The 11205-nt window shown below is 53.3% G+C and overlaps 1 protein-coding gene across 1 annotated transcript; it reads left to right on the forward strand.

Annotated features, from left to right (window-relative positions):
• Nucleotides 1–5173: 5173 nt before the first annotated feature.
• Nucleotides 5174–10675, forward strand: LOC104671533 (SH3 domain and tetratricopeptide repeat-containing protein 1-like; the record flags this gene model as incomplete). Its single annotated transcript, XM_030926341.1, has 3 exons — nucleotides 5174–6842; nucleotides 7228–7392; nucleotides 10557–10675. Coding segments are annotated over 3 exons (1953 nt in total), but the record flags the coding sequence as incomplete, so codon positions are not given.
• Nucleotides 10676–11205: the final 530 nt, after the last annotated feature.

Here is an 11205-nt window from a genome sequence, read left to right on the forward strand (position 1 = left end):
CTCAGGTGGCCACCGTGAATCTCTGGTGTCTTCAGTTGGTTGAAGCCTATTTGCTGTCAAATATATTCAAACATATTGATCAAACATATTCGAAGCCTGATGATGCTTCCCTCGGTTGTTCTTCTGCTGTGTGACCTCCGCGCCCGCAGGGTTCAAGACTGTCAGAGCTGGGAGCCACCTTCACAACTACCAGGGTTTCGGGAACCTCCTTTATCTAGCCCTGGGGATGGAAGAGATGTCATCAGGGGCGGAGGCTTATTAGGTTTACATGCCATTGATAACGAATGAGGAGGTTTTCTTTTATATAAGGGGAGCTTCTTATAATGTGCTTTAGTAGGGTAAAGAAGCTTTTGAGGTTTGCTTTCTCTAGAAGGATAATTTGTGATCCTGCCCTTGCTTTCAACAAAAATATAATTTGCATACCAGTGCATGTTGTATTACTGAGCACTGGCTGACAAACGGTTCTTAACTCGTCATTCACTCAGCCACTGTTTCTTGAATGGCATGTGTGCCAGCTGTAGTAGGAACTTGCTAAGGCTCTAGGACTAACCCTTATGAAACAGGGGTCCTGGGGGAAGCAAATGCATATAAATATAAACGTTTGTGGGGATATCAGAGGGGGTGACTATAGGTGCAAAACTTTATTCATTCATTGTCCTATCTAGGAGGTTTTGTGTCTTAGCAGCGTGTTCCATAGTCACACATTCCTGTATCAAAATATTCATCATATTATTTTGAAATTCTCTGCTTAGGTATGTATTTTCCCCACTAAGTTTAGAACTGGTTAAGGACAGGCTATGGGGTATGTAATATATGTACACACACACACATATATATATTACCATTGTAAATATACAATATATATTTATATATATACACACATATATATTTCTCCCTCTCTATATATACACACACACCACACACATAGATATACACACACACATATATATGAAATACACACACACACACACACACTTCTACTGCCAAGCACAGAAAGTCAAAACTAGGCAAGAGTTCTTTTAGTGTTTATGAAAAAATAGATGTGCTTAGTTGAGAGTGTCCTTAAGTTGCCAGGGGAAAGACAGGATGGATTCACAAAGGAAGATAGTGTTTTGTTTTGTTTTGTTTTTTCCTTTGTTTAACTCTTGAATTTGAAATAATCCAGACTTATTGAAAAGTTGCAAAAATAGTACAGAGAATTCCCGTATGGTCTTCCCTCAGGTTCCTCAAACATTTCACCCCATTTGTACTTTCTTTTTCTCTCTCTGTAGATATAATTTTTTTTTTTTTTCTGAAATGTTTGAGAGTGGAAGGTAGAATGCAGGGCAGGGTGAAAGGGGAAGGAGAGAGGTGGGTTTGGAGGCTTTTTTTTTTTTAACCTTCTGAGATGGAGTTTCGCTCTTGTCACCCAGGCTGCAGTGCAATGGCACGATCTCGGCTCACTCTAACCTCTGCCTTCTGAGTTCAAGTGATTCTCCTGCTTCAGCCTCCTGAATAGCTGGGATTACAGGCACCCACCACCATGCTCGGCTAATTTTTTGTATTTTTAGTAGAGGGGTTTCACCACGTTGGCCAGGCTGGTCTTGAACTCCTGACGTCTGATGATCCACCTGCCTTGGCCTACCAAAGTGCTTGGGATTACAGGCATGAGCCACTGTGCCTGGCGATTGGGAGGCTTTTGCAGTAACCCAGAGCGCTATGATGAGGGCTGGACCTGGTTGGAAATGATGAGGAAGGTGAGAAGTGGTTAGGTCTGGCATATATTTTGAAAGGAGAGTTTAAATGGGTTGGATGACAAGAGAGAGAAAAAGAAGTTTTAAGGATGATGTCAAGGATTTTGGACTGAGTAACTGGAAGACTAGAGATGCTGTTATTGGGATGGGGAAGATTATGGGAGGAGTGGGTTATAGCACGGGGAATCAAAAGTGCGTTTTGGGCATGCTAAATTTGAGGTCCAAAAAGAGATGTTAAGAAGTGTTGGCCGGACACGGTGGCTCACGCCTGTAATTCCAGCACTTTGGGAGGCTGAGGCAGGCAGATCACCTGAGGTCAAGAGTTCGAGACCGGCCTGATAATTATTAAAATCGATCATTGATGTTTACTAATTAATCATATTATTGCTGCTAATACCGCAGGGGGTGTACACCTACCTGTGATGTTGTTCCTAATATCCAGGGACAGAGGACATGATCTTAGTTTTAATATCGCAGTAGGTGTACACTCACGCTGTGACACTGATCCTAATATCCAGGGGGTAGAGTATGACATGACTCCCAACATAGCAATGAACGGACAGCCACCCGGTGATATTGCTCCTAATATTCATGGAAGAAGCATATGATATTACTCCCAATATCGCAGGGAGGATACAGCTCTTCTGTGATATGGTTCCTAGTATCCGGAGGGGGAGAGGATGATAATAGTTCCAGTATCGCAGGCTGTGTTCACCCGCCCTGTGATATTGTTATGAGTATCCTGGAAAGGATATGATTCCCCATAGAGCAGGAGGCGTACATCCAGCCTGGGATATTGTTCCTAATATCCATGGAGAGGAGAGGCTGATATTACTCCCAATATGGCAGGGGGTGTACATCCACCCTGTGATATCCTTCTTAATATTCCAAGGCTGAGAGGTTGATATTACTCCCAGTATCGCAGACACTGTACACCCCCATGTGATACTCTTCCTGGTATCCGGAAGGGGAGAAGATGGTATTAATCCCCATATCACAGGGGGTGAACACCCACTCTGATATCTTTCCTAGTATGCAGGGGGAGGGGGATAATATTATTCCAATATTGCAGAAGATGTACACGCCCCCCCATGATATTGTCCTTAATATTCCAAGGCACAGAAGACGATATTACTCCCAATATCGCAGAAAATGTACACCCCCCAGTGATGTTGTTCCCATGATCCAGGAGGGAAGAGGATGATATTACTTTCAACCCCTGTACCCTGCAATGCTCTCACCCTGCAACACCGACACCCAGCTCAACCTGACATGGGACCAGAGGTGCTGGCTGGGGGTGTTGATTGCTTCTCTTTTCTCCCTTGCCAGACTCAGTAGAGGAAGCTGAGACTGAGCAGCAGCAGGAACAAGGTGGGTTTTGCAGGTGGCTCAGGCTTCCTCTGGTTATGAGCTGGGCCTTGGGGTAACGCCGGGGGAGGTGACAGAGCTGAGTACGGTGGGCATTGGATGCGGCTGTCACCCCTCTGTGGTGCAGGGCTGGGGGCTTGGGGGACGTTGACTGAGGTGGGCCTGAACCTCTCGTCTACTCTGACACTGGAGGCTGTGGGGTCCCACACTTCTTCCAATGAACATGCTGGCCCCCCCCCGGTCCCCGACTGAGATGGGACATCCTTTCCACTGCTGGGGCCCACGTGGAGCTGTGGGTTCCTTTCTCATGACCTGGAGAGGCTGCAGCTCGCCCTGTGCTCTGCCTCAGAGATGGGAGGCCACACTGTCCTCAGCGGGTAGCAGAATTCAGAGCCTTAGGTTGCAGGAGCCTCAACCGAGGTCCCTGAAGGGTCTGCTCTTTCCTGAGGGGCTGATTCAGGGAGGCCCTCCCGTCTCCGCTCTGGGGCTCTGTCTCTTCCCCTCACACAGGGTCCACATGTGAACAGCCTGGTAATGTGGACGCACCAAGGGCCCTTGGAAGTTCCCTGGGAATGGGATCCATCCCGGTACATTTGGGATGCAAGCACAAGTTCCCAGAGGAGGCCTGGGAAGCCAGTGGGGAAGGGAAGGCTGTAGTAGGTTTAGCCTCGGGGAGGGGGTGGTTTCACCCTCTGCCAAAGTCCCTGGAGCAAAGGCACGTGGCTCTCCAGCTGCCCCAGAGACCTGGGTAGTGGCTGGGAGGGGCTGTGTGCCTCTGCCGCGTGGGGGAGATTTCTTAGCTAATTTAGTGAAGTCAAGTCAGACATTTGCCTCTAAATCATATTTATTTATTTTTAATTCCAAGGCTTTACAGATGAATAAGGAGACAGGTTTTTTTTTGTTTTTTTTTTTGTTTTTTTTTTGTTTTTTTTTTTGAGACGGAGTCTCGCTCTGTGGCCCAGGCTGGAGTGCAGTGGCCGGATCTCAGCTCACTACAAGCTCCGCCTCCCGGGTTTACGCCATTCTCCTGCCTCAGCCTCTCGAGTAGCTGGGACTACAGGCGCCCGCCACCTCGCCCGGCTAGTTTTTTGTATTTTTTAGTAGAGACGGGGTTTCACCGTAGCCAGGATGGTCTCGATCTCCTGACCTCGTGATCCGCCCGTCTCGGCCTCCCAAAGTGCTGGGATTACAGGCTTGAGCCACCGCGCCCGGCCCGAGGAGACAGTTTGTATTGAAAATAGTTTTTACACGTGAGCTTGAAAAAGAGAGTCTGTTTAAATCTAGTTTTTTCCTTCCCTGTAATGCCTCCTTTCATCCCAGGTTTTCCAACAGGAAATGCGCTCGTTTGCTCACCTCTGGGAGGGGGCTTTGGCTAGGAATCCACCAAAGACAGCAGGTGCCAGTAGACTGCTTGAGCAGTCTGGCCTTTGTTAACCCTTTAGGAACTGTGGGCTTCAGGTTTTCAGACCATCCAAGGTGAAGGTGGCCACAGGGGCCTGGAAGCTTTCCCATCCTTCCTGCAGGGATGGTCCGTTTCCCTGCACGGAGCTTGGTACCTGGGTACAACACCCCTGTCCTGTGCCATCGGTGGCTTTGCCAATTTTGCATAGCAGCTTTTGAGCTGATCAATAGCTCTGATTGGCTGTTGAGGATTTCATGGATTCCTGTACCCCACCGGGGGGCCCAATATGCTGACAGAAGTTACATTTGTAGTTGTAGTGCTGCATACACATGGGTCCAGTTAGAAGGCTTTGATTCTTTCTAAAGGGAAGGGCATCTCTGAGGGATCGTTGAGCTGACATAGTCTCCTAAAACCATGCTGTCAGGTGGGCGACAAAGCAGGACAGGAGGGTGATTTCGTAGGAGAGTCGGGCCACGGGCCTGCGTGTTCTCTCTGTCCCCATAGTGCCGGAGTTCCTATGTGCTCCAGGCCCCGGGTTTTCATTGCACATAATTCTCAAGGGCTCATGGCAAGCTGCACCAGGGACACAGAGGGCGGGGATGCGGGGACCCTGCCCCCAGTGGACCAAGGACTCACTGCTGGACTCTAATCTGTCTAGGTATTTTTGTGACTTGCAGAAATACCTCCACCTTGCCTGGGCCTGGAGCCACAGGAGACCCTTCCGAAGGTGAGGAATGTTCTGGAACAATGCAAGGCCTGCCCAGGTTGCCCCCAGGAGCCAGCGTCCTGGGGTCTCTGTGCGGCATCCAGCAACGTGAGCTTGCAGGACCCCGAGGAGCCCTCCTTCTGCTTGGAAGCTGAAGACGACTGGGAGGATCCAGAGGCCCTGAGCTCACGGCTGCTGTTCCTGAACACCTCCGGATACAAGGCCAGCTTCCGTGGCCTGTACAACGTGGCGCTGCCATGGCTGAGCGGCATGTTCTGCAGCTTTAGCGACGAGGAGGAGCTGACTGGGCGCCTGGCACAGGCCCGAGGGGCGGCCAAGAAAGCTGGCCTCCTCATGGCCCTGGCCAGGCTCTGCTTCCTCCTGGGGCGGCTGTGCTGCAGGAGGCTCAAGCTGTCCCAGGCCCGGGTGTACTTTGAGGAAACACTGGGGACCCTGGACGGCAGCTTCGGGGACCTGTTCCAGGTGGTGGCTGTGTACGTCAACCTGACCAGCATTTACCGGAAGCAGAACCGGGAGAACTTTACACAGGTGGTTCCCAAAGCCATGGCCCTGCTCCTGGGGACGCCCGGCCACATCTGCAGCACCGAGGCGGACGGGGAGCTCCTGCAGCTGGCGCTGCAGTGGGCGGTGGGTGGCCAGAGCCTGCAGGCCGAGGCCCGGGCCTGCTTCCTGCTGGCCAGGCACCACGTGCACCTCAAGCAGCCCGAGGAGGCCCTGTCCTTCCTAGAGCGGCTGTTGCTTTTGCACAGGGACTCGGGAGCCCCAGACGCTGCGTGGCTCTCAGACTGCTCCCTGCTCCTGGCTGACATCTACAGCCGCAAGTGCCTGCCCCACCTGGTGCTGAGCTGTGTCAAGGTGGCCTCATTGAGGACACAGGACTCGCTGGCCGGCTCGCTGAGGAGCGTGAACCTGGTGCTCCAGAACGCCCTCCAGCCCCACAGCCTCCCCACCCAGACTTCCCACTACCTCAGGCGAGCGCTGGCCTCCCTAACCCCGGGCACAGGCCAGGCTCTCCGTGGCCTTCTCCACGACAGCCTGGCCCAGCCGTACAGCCACCATGGCTACCACGGCCCGGCCATCACCTTCATGACGCAGGTGGTGGAAGCCAGTGCTGTAGCCGGAGTCTGTGCCATCGTGGACACCCTGGTGGCCCTGGCCTGGCTGCACGTGCTTCATGGGCAGAGCCTGGTGGCCTTGAACATCCTGCAGTCTGTCCAGGATGCAGTGGTGGCCAGCGAGCACCAGGAAGGTGTGATTGCCAACATGGTGGCCGTGGCTCTGAAGAGGACGGGCCGGACGAGGCAGGCAGCCGAGGGCTACTACTGCGCCCTATGGGTGGTTTGGGACCTGGGCCAGCGGAGGAACCAGGCAGTGGTGCTGGCCAACTTCGGGACCCTGTGCCTGCACGCGGGTGCCAGCAGGCTGGCCCAGCACTACCTTCTGGAGGCCATGCGTCTGTTCTCGAGGCTTCCCTGTGGGGAGTGTGGCCGGGACTTCACCCACGTACTCCTGCAGCTGGGTCACCTCTGCACCCGCCAGGGCCCGGCCCAGCAGTGCAAGGGCTACTGTGAGTGGGCCCTTCTGGTGGCCGTGGAGATGGACCACGTGGAGAGTGAGTGCCCTAGTTCCTCCTGTGCGCCTTCTGGGGCCACTCGGGTCAGGGCACACCTGGGGTTTGTGATTCGGAAACAAGTGGTGGTTTTTCCACCATCGAAAGTGCTGAGTCATGGCCAGCAGCAGATGTTGGCAAGCGCCCTGGAGACAGGCAGTTCCCATGCAGGGCCAGGCCCTCTGTGCCCTACTGGGGCAGCCAGCTCTTTCCGGTTTGCTCAGGGACCATCCTGCCTTGAGCACGGAAAATCGTGCGTGCTGGAAATCCCTGGCCATAACCCTGGGATCAAGGCAGGCTCTGCTGAGCTGGGACTTGGGGCCCCTCCATGAGCCAGGCCCTGAACGCCAGTTCTTGTGCCTGTGTTATCTGCTTGGTATCTCGGCAGCCCTGCGCACCTGTCATCCCACTTCACAGAGGACACAGGGGCGGGTGATTGCCCAAAGCCACAGAGCAGTTCATGCAAAAGCAGCTCGTGCAGAGTGTGCCAGGCCCCACCCACAAATGGAGCTGTGGGGATCCTCGGGAAGAGCAGGTGCTGAGCGCAGGGAATGTGAGACTTCAGGCCAGAGAAGCCACAAAGGGTGAGTGGCTTATGCGGTGCAGCCTTGGCCCCGGGTTTAGGGAAGCCTCTTTAGTCTGGGACCAAGGTTGAGAGGATTTAGGCAAGTAATATGTTGTGGAATGAGGGGCTGGTGGTGGGGGGAGGGGCTGGCGGTGTAGTCCTGTGTGAAGCCCAGGGTGACATCAGTGGGGGTGAGTGGAGCGGAGAATGATGGTTGTGAGCGGGGGTGAGTGAGTGTGGTGAGTGGCGGGGTGTGATGGGGTGAGTCAGCGGGAAGTGTGAGCGGGGATGAAGTGGCGTGTGAGCGGGTAAGTTGAGTGGGGGTTAGTGAGCGGGAGTGTGAGAGGGGATGATTGGGTGTGAGTGGGGTGAGTGAGTGTGGTGGTGAGCGGGGGTGTGATGGGGGTGAGTCAGCGGGAGTGTGAGCGGGGATGAGTGGCGTGTGAGCGGGGGTGAGTGCGTGGGGTTAGTTGAATCGGGAGTGTAAGAGGGGATTAGTTGGGGTGTGAAGCGGGGGTGAGTGAGCAGGGCTCATACGGGAGGTGCAGAGTTGGGTTGGGTGCTGGATGGTGAGAAGCTCTTCTGGAGAGCTAAGCAGGGCCTGGGGCCTCAGGCTGTGGCTTGGCCTTTTCCCCAAGAGCACTGGGGAGCCATGGAGTGCTGTCGAACAGTCACTGCACACTGAGCAGTAAACGGACAGTAGGTGGGCAGGGCTGTCCGAAATCTAGGCCGCAGAGAATAGATGAGGAAGTTGAGTCCAGGGAAATGGCTGAGACAAGGGATACTGTTGAGTCCCCTCTGCCTTGCAGCGCTTTGTCATGGCACAGTGAGACCACTCAGAGGTGCCTCCTGTGGCCTGGACCAGAGCCCCAGGGGCTGTGGCCAAATCTGCCCATTTCCCAGCACAGGCCTGGCACCCACTCCTGGCCCTAGGAGGGATGAGATTTTGGAAAGGACCGTGTGAAGGGGCCCCGGTCCCACACATCTGCCCAAGGAGGGGTGGGGGGTTCATACCCAGGCTTCTTCGCCAGGGGCATTCTCTGACTGGAAGGAGACCCTCCAGGAGCCCAGCGACCCAGCCCCCACTGCAGCCTCCGGTGGCTCCTGGCACAATAGCCTGTGGCACCTCCTCCTACGAGGCCCTCCCAGGGTGCTGGGGGATTCAGACTTGGAAATGCAGGCCAGGGAATAGAGATCATGCGTCCCTGTCTCCCCACCCTGCGCTGAACGGTCGAGGAGACCGAGGGTGGGGTTGATACCCCACATGCTTACTTGGGGTCATTTTTGAGTCACTTTCGGTAGTTCGTGTCCTTCTAGGAGTTTGGCTGTTGTGTCTAGATGGTCTGATTTGTTGGTGTACAATTGTTCGTAGTGTTTTCATGGAATCCTTTTATTTCTGTCAGGTCGGCAATAATGTTTCCTCTTTCATTTCTGATTTTAGAAACTTGGGTTTGTCATTATTTTTATTAGAGATGGGGTCTCATCATGTTCCCCCAGGCTGGTCTTGAATGCTGGCCTCAGCGATCCTTCCACCTCGGCCTCACAAAGCACTGGGATGACAGGCGTGAGCCATGGTGCTCAGTCTCTGATTTTAGTCATCATCTTTCTTTTCTTGGTCAGTCTGGTGAAAGACTTGTCAATTTTGTTATTATTTTCAAAAAACCCACTTTTGGTTCTGTTGACTATCTCTTTTGTTTTTCCATTCTCTGTATTTTTACTTCCCATTTCTACTCTCACGTTTATTTTCTTCCTTTTATTCACTTTGGGTTTAGTTCATTTTCTAGTTTCTCAAGGTGGAAGGTTAGGTTTTTGATTTGAGATTTTTCTTCTTTCTTTGAATGTAGACATTTACAGTGATAAATTTCCCTTTCAGCACTGCCTTAGCTGCATCTTGGAGTTTTTGATACGCTGTGCTATTTTTTTTTTTTTTTTTTTTTTTTTTTTTTAGGTTTTGCTCCATTGCCCAGGCTGGGGTGCAGTGGTGCAATCTTGGCTCACTGCAACTTCTACCCAGGTTCAAGCCATTCTCATGCCTCAGCTTCCCGAGTAGCTGGGATTACAGATGTGCACCACCACACCCGGCTAATTTTTGTATTTTTTTATAGAGACGAGGTTTCACCATGTTTCCCAGGCTGATCTCAAACTCCTGGACTCAAGCGATCCTCCCGCCTCGGCCTCCCACAGTGCTGGGATGACAGGCGTGAGCCACCGTGCTGGCCCGGGCTGTGCATTTGTTTGCATTCTTCTCAAATTAGTTTTCAGTTTCCCTGATGGTCTCTTCTTTGACTCACTGGTTGTTTAGGAGTGTGTAATTTCCACATATTTTTGAATTTCCCACTTTCCTTCACTCTTGATTTCCAGTTTCGTGCCAGTACAGCTGAAGAACACTTCTGCTTTGGTCTCAGTCCTTCTCCATTCACTGAGGCTCGTTTTGTGGCCTGGCACATGGTCTGTCATTGGGAATGTCCCATAGGCGCTCGAGAGGACTGTGTATTCAGCTGTCGTTGGGGACGTGTGTGACAGATGTCCATTCGGCATACCTGGTTTCCGGTGTTAATCTTCGGAATGTTTCTCTGACACTAGAAAATCAGAAGCTTTCCACTGTTCCCAGCACCATGGCTTTGGGAGAGGCCAGTGAGCCTATGGTTTTGGAGCCTGGTTGCATGAGAGAAGCATGTGTGGGAACACCAGGGGCTGGCTTTGAACCCCATTCCCCCAACATGATGCCATGTGTGGCAGACATGACGCTTGGCTTTGCTCTCTCAGGGTTCCATCTGCGACAGGGGCTACTTGTGCCCGTGGCCTCATCAGCTCAGGCTGAAGGCTGCCCTGGTCCTCGCCAGAGGGACTTTGTGAAGCAGAAATAGATGGCCTGGTGCAGGGGCTGAGCCTGGCCAGGACCTCGGCCCTGGGAGTTGTAAAGAAGGCCGGTCTCTACCATGAGCATCTGCACCAAGCTGTGCCCATGTCACGGTGTGCTCGGTGTCTGCCCTTGTACAGGTACATGGCCTGTCTGAGCTCAGGCTCCCCGCCTATGGGGCCCAGGTTCACAGAGGTGTGAAAGAGACAAGCACAGCGCAGGGGCCTCCGAGCCCAGCCAGCCTCGCTTCGATGCTGGGAGGCTGACGTCTTCCATTTTGTCTTCTGCCCAGGCCAGCTGCGGGCCGTCCAGTGGCTGCGCTACTTCTACAGCATTGTCATGCCCAGCGAGGCCCAGTGTGTCCTCTACCACGAGCTCCAGCTCTCTCTGGCCCACAAGGTGACCGACAAGGTGCTGGAGGGGGCAACTCCTGGAGACCATCAGTTAGCTCTACCTGTCCCTGGGCACCGAGCAGTGAGGGCTGGCTTTGCAGTGGTGGGGGGTGTGGAGGTGGGCAAGGGGGTTAGGAGGGGCAGGGATGGGGACAGGGAAGCTGGCCCAGGGCACCATCAGCCCCTTTCCTTTGGATCATTTGGTTCCTTGGCATCAGATGCTTTGAGCTGGTGGGTCTGGGGTCGTCCCAGGGCTGCTGCTGCTCGTGAGTCCCAGCTTGAGCCTCCCTTGTTGGGTCAAAGGTCATATAGAAGCCGAGTGGGGCCACATATGGACGTGAGACCTTGAAACCCTGCCCCAGGGAAAGCAGGTGACACAACTGGCTCTGTCTTCTGTGGGAGAGAAGCCACAGGTGGCTGCTGTGGTCACATTTAAGGGGACAGATGAAACCAGGAGTGAAGACTCGGGCAGGCAGAGGTCAGATGACAAAGCCACCATAGAGGAAGAACAGCCCAGAGTGCACGTACTGCCTCTTGCTGTGGTTGAAG

This window comes from Rhinopithecus roxellana, unplaced genomic scaffold, assembly GCF_007565055.1.
Source record: "Rhinopithecus roxellana isolate Shanxi Qingling unplaced genomic scaffold, ASM756505v1 contig1089, whole genome shotgun sequence".
NCBI classification, from domain to species: Eukaryota; Metazoa; Chordata; class Mammalia; order Primates; family Cercopithecidae; genus Rhinopithecus; species Rhinopithecus roxellana.